The sequence below is a fragment of the Paramisgurnus dabryanus genome, chromosome 3 (genome assembly GCF_030506205.2).
Source record: "Paramisgurnus dabryanus chromosome 3, PD_genome_1.1, whole genome shotgun sequence".
Taxonomy (NCBI): domain Eukaryota; kingdom Metazoa; phylum Chordata; class Actinopteri; order Cypriniformes; family Cobitidae; genus Paramisgurnus; species Paramisgurnus dabryanus.
The window spans coordinates 45,441,389-45,459,850 of NC_133339.1; the positions used below are offsets into that span (position 1 = coordinate 45,441,389).

The following is an 18,462-nucleotide window of genomic DNA, read 5'->3' on the forward strand; positions in this document are numbered from 1 at the left end:
CCAAATCGCTCTTGCGGTATTTTGATGTCATGCATTTGGTTCTTGTGACACCACATGAAGTCAAAAGGTGTGTTTCGAGATCATCCGGCGCTGCGCAGACCGATCGGCGAGGTTTGCCGCTTGCAGTCGAGAGAGGAACTGAAGACGGAGCCGTCAAGCCGGACACCTGCTGCTTGCCGTAGTGACGTGTGCGCCGTGTTTCCTTGTTTGTAATCGCAAATGAAGTGAATTAGATGCTAAATTTGATAAAAACAAACATTTTAATAAAAAGTTGCATCCAGAAACATTTTATATCGAATATTTTAATTGCTGATTATACTGTATACCCGAAAATAACGGGAAACAATCCTATATTATTAAAATACCAAGAGTTTGTTATTTTCATTTTTATTTTATTACACGACACGATATAACATATTTAAGCATATTAAAGTGTTTCCCTGTTTTAAAACATGAATTCATAATGTTTATTAGTGGAACTAAAGATTGGATTAAACTTGAAATGCACGTGATCGTTGTCATCAGTGAGGCGACCAATCACGTAAAGCTGTTACGTCATCACAACTCCGTGCAGCCGCTCTGGAGAAGCTGCACCGGCTGAGCTAGCCGGCTACTCTCGAAACGCTCTCGCGGTACTTAAAAACCATATGACACAGTCACGTGCCTGCAGCGCCAGCTGAAGTCGGACAAAATTACTAACCGGAATGCACTGCTTCAAGTCAGCCGCCGATCGGTCTGCGCAGCGCCGCATGAAGTCGAACACACCTAAACACTCTTGTCCTTTAACCAACGTGCCATATTTAAAGAATGATCATGTGACTTTTATACAAATCAGCTGACCTGTAAGTGCAAAAAAAAAAAACAGTTTCATTCACAGTTTTGCGATATATATATTTTTTATTGCCTGAAAAAAACACCTCAACCGAGCATAAATACTTTCTTGCGATATATGGGAGTTTATGCGAAATGGCCGTGTTTCTACTGGGTGCATTTTCAATTCGCTATTTAAATTTGCGCAATTTAAAGGGTAATAGAAACGCGGCTTATGAGTAACCCACTTCTAGCCAAAATAACCTTGAATTCAGTTACAAGTTGATCTTGCCAAAATAACTTGAGTTTTCAATCATGTAAGCACAGTCAACAGTGTCTCTAAGGTGTTTGCTTTCATTTATTTTATTTTTATTCTTTGGGCTACAGATAGACGTCTAATACATTTTCACTGACACCCCAAATTTCACCTTGTTGTAGCCTAGCCGTCTGGGATTACTGTCTTTTAAATGCAAAATTGAAATATTAATTGAAATATAAAACACTTATTTCCAACTATTCGGTCGGTTTTTATAATGTCGTCTTTATAGTATGGCCTAGAGTTGGGGTGTGAATGCAACTTGCAACCAAGAAGTACAAACATGTGAATCCAAAACAAATTTCTTTCGTGCACCTGCAGCTTGTTTTGATATTGAGAATCCGTGCACGTTGTTTTCTAAGTTGTGTTACTGCTTAAAAGTCACGATCAACATGAGCTCCACTAATTCATGATATATTGTAACATCATCAAGATCACATGTCTCGTTCAGGTTTTAGATTCAAACACCCGTCGTAAAACGTTCCCTTTCAGCTGCTCCTCATGTGTTCAGCTGGCATCGAGGATGACCTCATTACTTTGGTAAACACACGTATATGTTATTGAAAGAGACCTTTGCTGCTGGTTAGACAACATTCATTGGGCCTGAGATTTTTATCAGGGGCGGAGTCTAGGGGTGACCAGCATGTGAAAGTAGGGTGGGGTTACGCTGCAGCCACTCACTGCTAAGCAAAGTCACTCGATACAAGGCATGACAACCCCAAAATAACCCTACAGAGGGTATATAGGGACCAGCTTCAACCTTCACTGTTAGGAGAGTACACTAAACGCACACTATGCGTGACCTGGACAAATAAACTAAAAAAAAACATACAGAGAGAGAGATCCCCCAAAAAGGAACCGATTCCTCTGGAAAAGTGAAAGTTTTTGGACCTGAAGTGTGACTGTTTAAAAACTTTTGACGAAAGGGTGACCCTAAAGTGTTGAGGACGCCCCCAAAAAAGGATTTTACTGTTCTTTGGAGATTTACTCAAGTCTCATCCTCCTCTCGTGCCCAGAGCCGTGAGGGAGGCAGAGCCGTGGCGTCTGCGGGAATGAAGTACAGCTACCAGTACCCGGTGTCCCAGTACACACGCTCAAACACACACACGCACCACACAAACACACATTACACTCCTTCACAGTACAACAGCAGCTCGTATTCACCCAGTCTGTACGGTTCAACCAAGTACAGCCCTTCTACACTCCACACTGCATCATACTACACCCCACCGGCGTACACCCCGGCAAACAAGTCCACCTATACCCCCCTCTACAGCAAGTTATCCCGACAGACCAGCTCGCCCCGCACAACTGTAAAGTCTACTCCCACCGTTACTGTCAAACCTGCCCGGGCCGTGCACTTCACCAATGATGTCATATTTCAGGATTTAATCCGGCACGGGGAGCTTGAACAGATTGGTCGATTTTTAAGGGCGAGGAAAGTGCGTCTGGACACCATCTTCCATTCCGGTGAGTGAACCTCACCTTGCGTGCATCCAGAAAAATATTGAAAGTTGTTTTGATATGTGTCAAATGTGCAAAGTATTTAAAAAGTGAAGTGAGTTTTAAGAAACTTTGGTAAATGTTTGGTTTTATTTTTACTTTGGTCTTCGAAACCTTACCTTACTCTGATTTGCAACGATAAGTTTATAATAATTATTTTTGATGTGTAATGCGAAATGCAGGAAAATAAGTGCAAACAACTTGCAGTTTAATGTTTCAAACAGAGATTGCAAAAAATGCAAATAAATGCTTCAAGTAAATCATATGCAAGTCAATTTTTTTAAATAAACACTGCAGCTTTATGACTCTAAGACATGGCTCTGTTAATTTGTGGGAAAAAAGGGGTTCTTGTTTGGCATTTTACAGATATTTTATTTAAAGCGACAATACAAGCTATGCATTTTTGTTGGGTTTGTACCCACGACCTTTTGCGCTGCTAACACAAGGCTTTACCACTGAACTATGCAGGAGCAATTTACTTATCCTTTTGCTATGTCAGCAAAGTGCCAGTGTTTACATTGACAGTGATTTGAAAGTACACTTTTTTATCATAAAATACTTTAATGCAATTAGCATATTTGCAATTAAAAATTTTCGTATCATTTTAAAAGCTTTTAAATACTTCAAAAAAAGTTACTTATATTAATATATAACTAATAGTTGAATTAATTCAAAATCTTAAAGGGACAAAACATGCTCATTTTCCAGCTCTCCTAGAGTTAAACATTCGATTTTTACCGTTTTGGAATCCATTCAGCTGATTTCCACATCTGGCGGTATCACTTTTAGCTTAGCTTAGCACAATCCATTCAAACTGATTAGACCATTAGCATCACGCTAAAAAATAGCCAAAGAGTTTTGATATTTTTCCTATTTAAAACCTCACTCTTCTGTAGTTACATTGTGTACGAAGACCGACGGAAAATTAAAAATTGCGATTTTCTAGGTCGATGTGGCTAGGACTTTGCTGCCGTAACATGGCTGCAGGAGGGTCAATGACATTACGCAATGCCCGAAAATAGTCCCCTGCTATTGAAAGTTACCAAGGGGACTATTTTCAGGCGCTGCGTAATATCATTGGTTATTTTTAGCGTGATGCTAATGGTCTAATCAGATTCAATGGATTATGCCAAGCTATGCTAAAAGTGGTACCGCCAGACCTGGAGATCAGCTGAATGGATGAGAAATGAGAAAGAGATGGCAGAATGCATGTCATAGGCAGTAATGTATGAATGCTTATGGACAACTGACAGATAGTATTGTACACCTCTTCAGTGAGTGAGTTTGAAGTGAGACTACCTGATAGGCTGAGCAGACACAGTGCTGGGAATATTACAGACTATGCCTTCAAAAAACATGCAAATATCGTATATGATCATGATGTCTGGGTGGTCATGACGTCTATTTCCCAGATCATTTGATTTCACGTTTAATCTGGAATGAGAAATTAAGCAGCAAACCCTAACAAGACTATTATTTCTCTTAGGAATGGCACCCCTCCATGAAGCCGTGCTCTCGGGAGACCTGGAGTGTGTGAAGCTTTTGATAAAGTATGGAGCTGATGTTCATCAGAGGGATGAGAATGACTGGACACCATTGCACATGGCGTGCAGTGACGGTTTCCCTGAGATCGCAAAGTAAGAGCTACTTTAAATACTCACTCATTAAACTAGCGCACTGCCTAACTGTCTACTATCTTTATACAATAGGCAGCTTCCTTCTAGGGCAGCATAACTGAGTCGAAAACTCAAATGTGATTGATGTTAAGTGCTAAATATAGTCACACAGCTTAGGTAAAGCGCACTCGAGAACTATTATATTATTTATCATCTGCATTTCTTTCACTTAGATCTTACATCTTGGATGGCTTTGTAATTGAGCACATTCTTGGATTGCTTTTTCTCTGCAAATAATACATGCAATGTTTTTTAAGAACGGCCTGTGTAGGCATTGCAATGTGTTTTGGGACAAAGACAAAATTTAGATTAAAAAATCTATGCCAATATTAATAATTTATGCTAAATTAGGTGTGCTTTTTTTCACTAGGTACCTTCTGTCACTGGGTGCCAGCGTGGAAGCAGAAAATGAAAATGGGGAGAAACCGGCAGACCTTATTGATCCAGACTGCAAAGAATTGGTCAAACTGTTTGAAACTGGTTGTGTCTGAAGATGACCAGAACTTGGAACGGATGAAGAACTTGGAAAACAAAGCTAGCTTTTAAAGGACACTTATTTGATATGTGATATTTTTCATATATTTTTATTCTGTGTGGTTTAAAGGTCTCTGAGAAAAGATTTTTATGTTTAAGTTCTTTATTGACACATGCATTTCGGTATGCATTAAGTCTACAGACAAACCATCCACCTGTTTGTTTTTAATGCCATTTTTTTAAGAAGTAAAATAGGACATTTAAGAAGAAACACTGTATAGGTTTATGTGACTGGATTTGATCCTTTTAAAGGGTTTTCAATTGTATAATGTAGGTGTCACTTAACAAAATTAATCCAGGCTCTCGGTAGGGGTGGATTAAAAATAAGAGGTATTTGTTATGTCATCAGAAAAAGCAAAGAAAGTTGTTTAGAAAGTTGGCAGAGAAAAGTTACAAAGGCATTTTATGTATGGTAAAATTGAAATATGGCATGTTTGGCTGCGAAGAAATGTGCATTTCTTGATTGCAGTAACACCATACATTTGCACAAATACCATCCATGTTTACAGACAGATCTTCTCTGTGTGCTCCGCTTGGTTTACTGCATTGGCAGCATACCTACAAGCCACTTTTGTCATCTCACCATTGTTCATTTTTACTTTGATTTTATTGCTGTTTGGTATTTACCAGCGGTTCCCTTGACATGCTCACAAATGATCATATTTTCACAATTCAGTGTACAATATTAAAGTGATTTTTGATGACATGTTACATGGACACAGTTTGGCACAGCTCTGTGCTTTCTGTCTGCTGGGCAGCAGTAGAGCACATTTGAATGATATCCTGCCTATAGACTAGCATATGATGAAAGTTTGCATTAATGTTGAAAGGGAGGCGACTTCTGACATTTGAATGTCTCTTTTTAAAGTCTTATTTTTTACAATGCTTTCATGAATAAAGCTTCTTTTTTACAAATAATTTTGATTCATGATTTTGCTTCAAATATTGAGTGAACGTGTGGGTCTCTGGCTGCGTCCAAATAGCCACACTTGTGGTCTTTGCACTTGACCACTTGACTACTTGCATGATGTATTTCCTGTATTTTGCTCAAGTGTTCTAGTGGGCGTGAAGAAGATCCCAAGCTTGCATGTAGAATTATTCACCCGATGGGACACACTTAGCAAGTGTAAAAACGTTAATCCAGGCAGCAATTAGCACCAAACCATATTCGTTTTTTTATTTAGGCTATTTTTCTTTAAATAAAATGACTCTGAAATTAACATTTGCTGAACTTAAAGATTATCTACACTTCTTTCTTTGCACCTGTAAAAACTCTTAATTTTTGTGCAGGCAGCTTTATTAAAGTGTATTGTTTATTCAGTAGTCCCTGAATAAACAACACAGTTTATGTTGTGATAAAAGCAGTTGCAGATATTTTACAAAATACATGCTGTCACCATTGAAATGTGCAACACTTTTCGTTTTACTACCAACATAATATGTAATATCCATTTTTTTACTTACAATTTAAAAGTTTCTGTGACATCTTGCGAGGTTTGGGCAAAAGTCTCACGATTTACATTCAGAACATGATGCATGACGGGATATGCTTAGCCTTGAATAACGCTTTGGACACTATCAGAAAAAAGGTACAAAGTTGTTCCTTTTTCTGTCGCTGTGGTGGTACCCTAAAAGGTACCTTTTTGTACCTTTATGGGTATAAAACACATTGAAAAGTTGTACCTTATGGGGTACAATATTGTACCCTAAGGACCAATTGTGAACCTTAAGGAACAATTTTGAGTCAAGTTAAATTTTAGGGGACAGTTAACTGTACCTTTAAAGGTACAAAATAGATCCTTAAGGAACAGTAATGTAACCCAAAAGGTACAACTGTAAAGGTACAAAACGGTACCTTAGGGTACCACCCCAGCGACAAAAAACCTTTTTTTCTGACAGTGAAGCCGTATTCAAGATAGTGTGGGTTTAGTGTGGGTTAAGGGCACTGCACTTTGCCAGTTTTAAGACACGCGACTTACTGAGTGCATGCGCTCTCGAGTGGCCAAGACCCGCAAGTGTGGTATTTGGACGCAGCCACTATCTCGAATGGCTTTATGCATAATGTTTTTGATGTAAATTGTGAGACTTTTACCCAAACCTCACAAGATGTCACGAAAACTTTTAATTGTAAGTTAATAAATGGGTATTACAGATTTTTGTAATAAAATATTTCATTGGTGCAAACATTGTTATGTATTTTTTTGTTAAACATCTGCAACTGTTTATCACATAATTAGAAACAACATTAATTGTGTCGTTTATTCAGCGATACTGAATAAACAATAAACTTTAATAAAGCTGCATTAACAAAAGTTTTTTTACAGGTGCAAAGAATTCTGCTTCTGAAAGTTTCAGAGAATAATCTTTTTTAAGTTCAGCAAATGTTCATAACAGAGTGTTTATGTGTTCATTTTATTTAAAGAAAATCCTAAAAATATATATTTTAAGCAGCCTAAATAAAAGCAAATACATTTTGGTCCAAATTGATGCCACAGCCTGGATTGACATTGACATGCATGCCCACTAGAACACCAAATGCAGGAAATACGTCATGTAAGTAGTCAAGTGGTCAAGTGCAAAGACTGCGTATATGGACACAGCCTCTGTTTTAGCTTTGTTATGGATGAGCCACCAGGGTGTTTACCCATGGTTACCCATGATGACACCAATGGGGATAAGCCATAGAAAGCATGGATGGATGGTTAAAAAGACCGTTTGAGAAGCTGTATGAATGTGAAACTGCAATTATTCAGTAGCATGTAGGACAGGGTTCACCAAATCTTACCCTTGAGGGCCGGAGCACTACAGAGTTTAGGGCTGTTTCTCAATTTCAAGAACGCAAAGAACGGACTTGTGTTCTCGTGGAGACTGGTCTTGCCAGGTGACCTCGGAAGAACAAACTCAGAAGGTAGCGAGAACACAGACTGCACCTGTGAGATTTGAGATGTGTGGGATCTTCCTGCTGGTCATGGGACCTCCCCAGATTTCAGCGTGCAAGTCTGCACTCGATGCATCCTCGATATCAAAAACTCATCCGGGTATTTTCATGCGTCCTCTGTACTTCTGTTCTTAAGAATTGGAATTGAACTTCGACTGTTAATGATGATGTAGAGCGAGGACACAAGATCGCTGAAGAACGCATATTGAGAAACAGCCTAGGTCTAACCCTAATCAAACTTACCCACCTGTGATTTTCTAGTGATCGTGAAGACCTTGATTAGCTTGCTCATGTGTGTTTGATCAGGGTTGGAGCTAAACTCTGCAGATTTGGGGAACCCTGCTGTAGGCTGTCAATCATTGAAGTGGACGGGACACTGAGCCAGACTTTAATAATATTATAAGCCTACACTCCAGGGAATATAGTAAAATAATTGTTAAATAATGAAAAACAGTATTCATGACCCCTTTAAATAATCCCTAGGTAAATAATGGTGCATCAAAAACTGTACACAGCATACAGTTTAAATAATAAATAATTTTAAAATATATTTCAAAATATACAAAAAATGGCCAAAAAATATATTTACTGAAATATATTTTGGATATGTTTACAAAAATATATTTTTCACTGATATATTTATTAGCCATTTTTTGTATATTTTGTAATATATTTTAAAAGTAAATACATTTTAAAGCATTAAAAATATATTTAGCCCTACATATATTTCAATTCAAAGAAAAAATATATTTCGTGTTGCATTGGAAGAAAATCTTTTTAAAAAGGTTACAATTAAATAAATTAACTTCAAAAATATTTACAATATATTTAGGCAAAAAATAAAATTTTGCCATATGGGATGTAAAATTAGAAATGCATTTGCTTTCCCTTGAAATACATTTTGAATATGTTGATATATTTCGGTTAAAACTAAATATATTTCCAAATTCAAAAATATATTCAATTGAGCATAACATTCTACAAAATTTATTTAGCATATATTTATATATTTTTGGCTAGAGAAAATGTATTTTTTTGCCGTATGGGGAATAGCCAACTGAGCAAATAAGAGCACGCTGTAAAATGTAGTTTATCACAATAATGGTTTGTAAGTGAAATTTTTAATAATTAATTAATTTTATTTGATTAAGCTTAGTGCTTAATCTTCGTGCACAATTTGTTGTTTGGAGCGCGCGAGTTTAAAGTTAGCGGTGAACATTACGTCTGAAATTGCATAGTATCATATACTATGTCTTTAAAATATTATACTATAATTTTGCTAAATACAAAATTGATTTGAATTAGTTTGTTGAACTTTATTAGTGTTTTAAACAAATTACAGTAAACTGAAAGCTAAACTGATACGTTTTTGCTAATGTTCACGCATGCGCATTTCACTCAGCTTCTTTAGCTGACCCGGAAATACTTGGTTGGCATTAGCAACGTTTCGGCCGAGTCCGGCCTGGAAAGAGAGATATCAGAGGAAAGAAAAACACAAAGACAGGTTTGATCATGTTAATCAAAGTCGTTTTCATTATGTGGGAGTTATTCGTAATATATTTGTTTTGTCTGAGTTTGAAACGGCCGTTTAGAAATTTTTACTTTGGAAGTAAAATGCTAACAGACTAGCCGCCAACATAAACAATAACAAACACAAACACTGAAATGATAAATCATGTGCGTTGATGTTACTACTATCCTGTCGATGTCTAACCAGTTTTATAACTGTGTACTTATGTGTAATATATCTGGTTAGTCATAAACGCCAATGCAAATACTGCTGATTATTCACTGATTGTGATTGTATGATCTGTTAGATTGATTTGGTCATATCAGCTAATAAACTTTGTATGTCGTATTTGTTTAAATTTAAGTGACATTTGTTGTCTTCCTTTCTTAAAGACAGGTTTTTCTACCTTAAAAATACACATTGAAGACCCTCCTTTTAAGCCTCATTAATATTGTGAGGCAAGTGAAATTAACAGAATGACCAGGTAAGCATTTTAAAGTAGTCTTCACGTGAACTTTATGTACTGTTATGTATTCAATGCATGGGTACTTTTGATTACTATTATTTTTGTGTCTCGTCCAGCTCTTCTGCTCCTAGAATGAACACATACAAGAGGACTTCCAGTCCTCGGTCACCAACAAATACAGGAGAGATCTTCACACCAGCACATGAAGAAAATGTGCGATTTATCCATGACAGTAAGGCTACTACTCACTAAACTTTATAGCCAAGCATTTCATAAAATGTTAGTTTTGCATACATTGAATCCAGATTTTTAAATATAAAGGCTGGTGACTAAAACACGACCACTTAGCTATATCACTGAAATGCACATTTACATTAACAATAGGCCTACGCAATTGTTTCATCACTTTTACTGATTAACAAACACTGTAACAAGAAATTATAAATATGCCTATACAATGCAAACAAGGTTGAACAATGCACATTGATGTAGAAAAGAAAAACATTGTAAATGTGCAGCAATGAAAATCATTAACAACTTGTGATAAAAATTCATAAAACGTGCAAAACAGGCCCATAATGCTTTTGTCTGGACATTGACAATTTTTTTTCTATATTTTCTATCTCATCAAGTACAGATAATATTCACATTTTCTAAAGTAATGCATGCAGAGTAAGAATCGATTCAGGGATTTCCCGAATCAACGTTGTTTTGTTAAATTGAAGATCGATTAAAATAGAAGAACCAATCTTGTTTTTACCCAGCCCTGTGAGCCACTTTAACAAACTGATGTTAATTTATCATTAGTTATATACAATAGCAAAGGATTTATTTTTACACTACATTAACATGACATTTTAAAGTGATGCATTGAGAAACCAAATAAATTGTTACCCCCTTACTAAGATGCAAACGTTTTTTTGTCATGTTTTTCTTTCCAGCTTGGCTTTGTGTTTTAAGGGACATTAAATCCCCACACAATAATGAACGTAATGATCGAGGACCACAGGAGTATGTGGAGAAAAACCCGAATCCCAACCTAAAATGTAAGTCAATTATCATGTAAATGAACAAATTGAATTTAATTTTCATTTTTAATGTCCCCACAAAAAACTTAATAAAAAAATAACTAACTTTACCATGTTTAAAGGGATTGTTTACACCAAAATGAAAATTCTGTCATCATTTTCTCACTTTTGTGTTGTTACAAACCTGTATACATTTCTTTGTTTTGATGAAGATGACGGAAGATATTTTGAGGAATGTTTGTAACCAAACCATTCAAGGACCCCATTCACTTTCGTAGTAGGAAAAAAGAATACTATGGAAGTGAAATGGGGCTAAGGAACGGTTTGTTTACAATTATTCCTCAAAATATCTTCCTACATGTTCATCAGAACAAAGAAAATTGTACCGGTTTGTAACAACATGAGAGGGAGATGAGAGAATTTTCATTTTTGAGTGAACTATCCCTTTAAATCCATTTCAAAGAACCCCCCCCCCCCCCAAAAAAAAAGTTCAAATGCTTTGGCTAAACTTAATTTTTTTTATTCTTTCTTTCAGCTTTTATACCGTTTGACCTGAGTGACCTTAAGAAGCGAAACACACAAGACTCAAAGAAGTCTTAGACCATTCCCCTTTCTTCCTGATCCAGCAGTTTTTGTCCTCCCCATTACTTTTGGGACCTTTTTTACTATACCAATCTTATGTCGCCAAAAGCCACAAGCCAGGATATTTCGCCATCTTTGTCCAAAAAGCCTCTCCTCTGCCTCATGGACCTGTGGCCTGGACTTAAAGGCTATGTATTTATGAGTTAAATTTTAGGAGCCATTTGAGTGGCCATTCATGCTCATCTGGACTCTTTTTTTTTTTCCTGAACCCATGCATCTTTTTTCACAGATGAGGAAAAAACATGGGCCTGATGTAAATTTTTGGTCCTCGTTTTTGGAGTTTCGATTTTGTTGTTAGTTTTTTCTTTTATTTCTGCTGTTGATATGACAGATGGCAAAGGCAAAGAACCGGTTACTGCTTCCACTATTGGGCAATCTCAACACAGACTTTCTCAAAATGGGATGCAAGGAATTAAATCTTTTTCTAAAGTTTCTACCCAGAGAATAGTTGACAGTTCTGTTAGTTTGATAGATTGATGAAGAGAAAATAGGACGATTTGTCTTATAGCACAGTCAAATTTGGTTCGCCAAATATTTTAGTAGATATACTTCCATTTTTAACTATGAATTGATATCTTTGATACCTTCAAGAACTTTAAGTAAATGTTTTCCACATCTTTCGTTTCAAGACTTTAAAATAAAATAAAGATTACTTTTATGTTACCTCAGTCTTACTGCAATTTTTTAAAACTGTTGCATTATTTTAAATCTATCATGAAAATTAAATGGAATTCATTCTTTTATGCCTTGAAATTCATTTCAGTTTGGCCATTTATTTGGTAGTGTAGGTTGCCAAAAATGACTTGCATATACAAAGATATTAAAATGTATAAAAATGTATGAAAATGAATATAGTATTGATTAAGGATGAATATTGAGGACTTGTCTGATACTCCTTGTGTATAGCCAAATTTTGTCCCATAAAATGCTTCCTAGAATCATAATGTCTACAAAGTTATTTAAAAAAAGGGTGCCTTTTTTGTTTCAGGACTAGTAAAGTCCAAAATAAAATTGAGTAAAGTTTCCTAAACTTTAGAACTAAAGGTGTAGTATTAATACTTCAATTTTAATACTTCAAGCTTCAGACATCCATAATACCTGTTTTTTTTTTTAGGTTACTGATCTGGGATATGATAATTTTGTGATCATATTATAATCAGTTTGTAAAAGGCACTGTAAAAGAAAAGATGATAGAGTTCAAAATCCCTTATTAAACCTGATGCAATAAACTATTCATATTCACCAACCTGACTAAAGGGATGACAAAGGGATTTACAAGTTTGACCTCCTTTTCATTATATCCAGGGTTCCCACAGGTCATGAATTTTTTGGAAAATCATGGAACTTAAAAAGATCTATTCCAGACATTGAAATTCAGGGAATTTTATATATTTTTGTACAAATCATGGAATATCAGGAATTTTTATTTGTTGCTTTTTTGTTTCTATTTATCAAAATGTAATCTCCTTGTTAAGTTGTAATGTAAGGAATAGTATACCATTTCTGGCCCAAGCCTTTAGCTGTTTATTGGCATTGTATATTAATTTCACACATTTAAGCGACATTTTTAATAAACTCATGGTGTACACTACGAGGCTCTTGCACTCTAAGTCAAATTCACTTACTTTTCCTGACCAAAAAGCTGAATTTCCATGACCTATGTCCAGGAACCCACATCCTTTCGAGTGAATTCTGATGAATTATTAATCACCATTTCTCACATTCAAAGTGATTTGTTTAAATAACATCTGTCTGAATTATTCATTTTTTTAATAATATGATCTAATAATATTTTCATTTATATTCTTATAAGGTTGTTTTTCCACAGCACTTACTATTTCTTACATCCCTGACCACGTTAATGAACAGACGTTTAAAAAAATATATTTTGGAACTAAAGGAAATACATCTTGCCTCCGTGTTTGGGAAAAAGTCCAGAATATAGCAACGCTTGGTACTGCAGTATGGAAGATGTATATGGCATAGAAGATGTCTTTGTAGAAGTGGACAGAGATGATGCTATGACTATATAAATCACATGAATTTGTCACCTAGCTGGGTCACAGTATAAATTTAGATTTGTGATCAATGGGATATGCTATAAACAACAGAATGTCACGTATCACAATTATTTAATCTGAGGTATTGATGTAAATTGCCGATATTTATAAGAATATGAGCAAGATTTGCCCATTTCAGTTCTTACTTTATTAGGTTTATGGTTATAAGAAACGGACAGGTTTTAATATATTTCAAAGAAGAATGGTTTGTTAGGTGTTTCAGACCTAACTAAAGCTTTGACAAAACTCCCTGAAGACCTTTTAAAGGAATGTTGGCTTTAAATCAGTTATGAGCTTCAAATTAATTGGGGTATATCCCAGACTTTTCATGCTTGGATGTTGTCTTTTAATTCAGTGTAGTAGAGGATTATTATAGGACAGTCAAACTGGGGCCGTGACATGGTGCCAGTGGGGCCCCAGTTTAATGACATTTTATAAAATACATTAATTTATCATAATTTCTGTGTAATTAAACCTAAAAAATAAGGCTACTAACCAAAAGCAGTACTATTAAAATTTTGAGTTTAAGAACTGTTTTTGTCATTAATTTTCTTTGGGGGGGGGGGCTACGAAGGAACACGCCATACACAAGGGGGGCCACATGCTAAAAACGTTTGAGAACCACTGATGTAAGCTACCTCCTCTACACGAAAACAAAGGAAAACATCCAAGCATGTACTGTTTTTGCAGGATTCCCACTGAAACGTGAAAATATTAGGGAATCTATTGTAATTAATTGTATTGGTCAGAAGGATTGGCATGCCTGATGCACGTTTTATGTAAACCTAATATGTCATTCAGTACAGATTTAAATGGTTACATTAAAGTAGCTCTTTAGATCAAAACTTTAGTGCCAAATCCAATTAACACCCACAGAAAAAAGCTACACGTCTCACTATTTTTTATTTTATTTTATTGAATACAAAATTATAGATACAATAAAGGCAAATGTATTAATTCTACATGAAGAAATTGAAATGAAAGGCTCAACACAGTATAACCAATACAATTATTTAGAAAAAACTAAGAAAATACATAAATATAAATTTGAAATAATAATTTACGCGAACTTAAATAGAGCATAAAAAGAAAGGAAAAAATAATTAAGAGCAATATCACAATAAATCGTATAATATAAAAAGATCAAGCAGCTTTATTGCACTCTGACCTCTCTCGTTTTATCAATGGCTTTGCAAAAACACTTTAAACTATTTTGGAATATAATAAGGATGCTACACTGCTCACTTTTTTTTTTTTTTTACACTGCTCACTTTCAAAAGCAACCCTTAACAGGAAGTGATCATCACACTGATTTACGTAATCGACGTCCCCGCTATAAATGTAGCGCAGGCGCAAACGACGTTATTTCCTTTCTCGTGAGCGAGTGGTAGTACAGGGGCAGCGTAGTATCTTACACGTACTGTTTTTAGCTAACGATAGTGCTTAGGGGCCAGACAATGGCAGACAAGATGGATATGTCCTTAGACGATATTATCAAGCAAAACAGGCAGCGCGGCGGTGGCGGGCGCGGCGGAAGAGGAGGCCGTGGTGGCCGCGGAGGCACAGGCGGCGGCCGCGGCGGTGGAGCCGGACGGCTCGGGAACACAGGCGGAGGCTTTGGAGGCCGCGGCGGAGGATCGGGCCCCATGAGGAACCGCCAGGGCCCGAATCGCGGCAGAAGCAGACCCACACCGTACAGCAGGGTAGGAGAAATCGGAGAAAATCACGGGCACATCCACATGCCTGTGTGAAGTCCGTTTTTATCTTTTTAGGCTGCCTGGCCAACATGGCGGCTAGCGCGCTGTAACGTACATGCCCCTGGAGTTTCTCTGGGAATGTAGTGAGGAGAAGCTCTTTAGATGTATGTTGTGCATAAAATGTGTTCTCTCCCTAAGCCCGTTTATTTTCGTATGAGAATAAAGTCTCTCGTGAATCGGCCTTCTCTACTACGACGAGGTTGGAGCGGCTTTCCTCTGTCCTGCGACGGTCGGCGCCATTTTGAAGACGACGGATTCCTTTCATTCACACGATGTTTTTCCACCATTGTTTTCCACAACGCCCAGAGGCCTTGCGTTGTTCTCCGTGCGACCTTCGTTGGGATTTGAAGATCAAGTCATTTTGGTGTAATAATCCAATCTATAAGGAGGTCTTCACTCGGTGGAAGTCTCTTTGTTTGGGAGGGGTTTCACTCAGATATTATTAAATGATAATGTAGTGTTAAAAGTCAACAAGATGCTTGGACTTTACCAATCTTGGTCTAACCATTATTTATATTCACAACTAAAAATTAATTGGTGTAAGAGTAAAGGGAATTGTTTATATAATCACGTCAAAATGGCGTGGGTACAAAATGGACGTTCTGCGGTCGCCATTGCTTCCACACCAGTTTCAAAACCAACATGGACACTTGTGTGTTTTTTAACACATCCTTTTTTTTTGATCATCTATGGACATGCTGTGATTTTTACCTACTGGATATCAGCCAAACATCTGTATCCACCCAGCTGAGGCCTGCTGGGATCTATTTGGAGTTAACTGCGAAAAAGACTCTTGAGAATTGCTGATGTAGACAGGGTGCTACCAGGAGGGTGGGCAATTTATCAAGGGTATATTGGTGTTTACAACAATACGCTGCAGTGTATCCGTTGATATTAATTTGCTCTTATTTTGTTACTTCTATATGTAATGCATGAATGCAAATTTAGCTCAAGTTAAATCCTTAATTTAGGGATCTCTATGAAGATCCAGTGGGGTGTGTACTCCGTAAAGCTAGAACTAAATTCCCAACTCCGTTCAGGAGATGGCGATGTACCGTCTGTTTTGTGTCCTGCATTGGTTTACTTGCTTGACGTGATGGGGTGGGCAGGGACTGCTGGAAATTACAGTGAGCGCACTGGGTGCCCCTGGCCTCGAAGTGGAGCCCCCTGCTTGCCCCAACACCCAGCCGAGTGGACTGGGGACCCGAAGTCAGCAGGTGCGTTCTCTCTCATCTGTTGCAGCCCAAGCAGCTCCCAGACAAGTGGCAGCATGACCTGTTTGACAACGGCTACAGTGTGAACGCCGGAGGTGGTGGCGGCGGAGGCAGCGGAGCTGGCGTGGAAACCGGAGGGAAACTCCTCGTGTCCAATCTTGACTTTGGCGTCTCTGATGCAGACATTCAGGTACTTGAATTTTAAGTTGTGCAATGGATGGTTTGTGTGATTTTTGTTTTTGTCTAAACTTTTTTTTTTTTTTTTTTTTTTTTTTTTTTAACTACAGGAGCTCTTTGCGGAATTTGGCACTTTGAAGAAGGCAGCTGTCCATTACGATCGGTCGGGACGCAGCCTTGGCACTGCAGATGTTCACTTTGAGAGGAAAGCTGATGCTTTGAAAGCTATGAAGCAGTACAATGGGGTTCCTCTTGATGGTATGTATGATAGTTGTTACAGTTCAGGCTTGTGGAGTGTAATTGGATGGAGTGTTTAATTTTTTTCATCCTTTGTTTCTTTCAGGTCGTCCTATGAACATACAGCTTGTTACGTCACAGATCGATGCACAGAGACGGCCTCCGATGCAGGGGTAAGGATGAATGATGATTTTTTTTTTTTACACTGCCCTTTACTCCCTTTTTTTTTACTAAGTTTGTTTTCCTGTTCTTTCTAAAGTCTAAATCGTGGAGGTGGTGGCGGTATGAACAGAAACAGAATTGGAACTTTCAGCACACAAAAGGGCCGGGGAGGACGTGGCGGCGGTGGTGGAGGAGGATCCAGAGGCCGGGGACGAGGAGGAAGAGGTGGCAGTGGCAACAAACAGCAACTTTCAGCAGAAGAGCTGGATGCCCAGCTAGATGCCTACAATGCTAGGGTATGTTTTAGTGTAAATGCCTTCTCATTGCTTTAAATAGTGTCTTCTCCAAAAAATTGTAGTATTGTGCCTTAATAGTGACTAATCTCCCTTTTTTTTTTTTCTTTTTTTTATACAGATGGATACCAGCTAAATACCAACACAACATGCTGCTTTCCCCCACTGTGCTGACATGGGAGAGTGACTGTCATTGTTATAGCTTTGAACATGCCGGATGTTTTACATGTCTTCAAAGTGATTTAAAAATTGTGTACTGAGCGTTTTCTCCTTTTAAAATTGCTTGTTTTATACCTACTTTTATTTTATTTTTGTTTTGGTTCCTTTTTGAGAAAAACCTGGTTGGACTGTAGGATATTGGGATGGGTTTATTTTAACCATCCTTCTGTAGATCATTGTAATAAAACCTGCAGTATTTAGTAACCACATTATGCTTCTGCTTCCTCTTTTATACATGCTCTAAGATTTCATAAGAATCGCTGGAAAGTGATTTAACTTGCTTTAAAAATGTTGACTCCATTTGGTTTTACATTTGTGAGCTGTCTACTGCTTGAGTGTTTTCTTGATTTATGACTGGCTTTAAAGGGGAATAACATCACTGATTTATATAGATCAGTGAATAACACCCAAATTGAGTAGTCAATTTACTCAAGTTTTCATTGTTCTGCTAAACACACAGATATGTTAAGCATCGTCTCAATTACAAATATATTACTGTGTAAATGTTTGCAACGAATTGAGCGTAAATGAAACATTTGGTGTAATGAACTATGGGTAGTTAGTCTTTAAGTTGATCTTGTTATTTGTAAACAAATCACATTGACTTTAATGTATACATAAATTAACATCAGTCTACGCTTGTAGCTGATATACTGAGCTTGATAGCCTTTCTATTAAAATCTATTTTAATGTGTTAAATGATACAATAACGACTGACTTGGGTTTACAGACCAACAATGAAAATTTCAAGTAATCCAAAGGGAACGGGCACGCCCAAACGTTTTTGTTGCCTATTTTATTTAATGTGTGCCTACAAACAGTTGTGAATTGTTTTAGTCATTTAATTAATCTTTGTCAATTAAATTTATACAGTGTATTAGCCAAAGGATTCGTATGCTGGGATTCGGTAACATTTTTAG

General features: G+C 37.0%; 3 protein-coding genes across 4 annotated transcripts; all 3 read left to right on the top strand.

The window, feature by feature from the left end:
• Nucleotides 1-1,880: 1,880 nt before the first annotated feature.
• ppp1r27a (protein phosphatase 1, regulatory subunit 27a) lies at nucleotides 1,881-5,757 on the top strand. The gene is made up of 3 exons (XM_065263269.2): nucleotides 1,881-2,596; nucleotides 4,116-4,266; nucleotides 4,676-5,757. The coding sequence occupies exons 1-3, from the start codon at nucleotides 2,179-2,181 to the stop codon at nucleotides 4,794-4,796; spliced, it is 690 nt and encodes a 229-aa protein (XP_065119341.1). The 5' UTR covers nucleotides 1,881-2,178; the 3' UTR covers nucleotides 4,797-5,757.
• A 3,417-nt stretch (nucleotides 5,758-9,174) lies between these two features.
• mcrip1 (MAPK regulated corepressor interacting protein 1) lies at nucleotides 9,175-12,301 on the top strand. Of its 2 annotated transcripts, none has more exons than XM_065293803.2 (5): nucleotides 9,175-9,281; nucleotides 9,680-9,771; nucleotides 9,870-9,985; nucleotides 10,695-10,799; nucleotides 11,317-12,301. In XM_065293803.2, exons 2-5 carry the CDS (start codon nucleotides 9,764-9,766, stop codon nucleotides 11,379-11,381), a joined length of 294 nt encoding a protein of 97 aa, XP_065149875.1. In that variant the 5' UTR covers nucleotides 9,175-9,281; nucleotides 9,680-9,763; the 3' UTR covers nucleotides 11,382-12,301. The 2 variants fall into 2 exon arrangements, with proteins under 2 accessions (XP_065149875.1, XP_065149960.1); XM_065293888.2 differs by having other exon boundaries at nucleotides 9,182-9,281; nucleotides 9,684-9,771.
• A 2,546-nt stretch (nucleotides 12,302-14,847) lies between these two features.
• Nucleotides 14,848-17,751, top strand: alyref (Aly/REF export factor). The gene is made up of 6 exons (XM_065293680.2): nucleotides 14,848-15,186; nucleotides 16,483-16,644; nucleotides 16,742-16,889; nucleotides 16,975-17,041; nucleotides 17,128-17,326; nucleotides 17,445-17,751. Exons 1-6 carry the CDS (start codon nucleotides 14,941-14,943, stop codon nucleotides 17,457-17,459), a joined length of 837 nt encoding a protein of 278 aa, XP_065149752.2. The 5' UTR covers nucleotides 14,848-14,940; the 3' UTR covers nucleotides 17,460-17,751.
• Nucleotides 17,752-18,462: the final 711 nt, after the last annotated feature.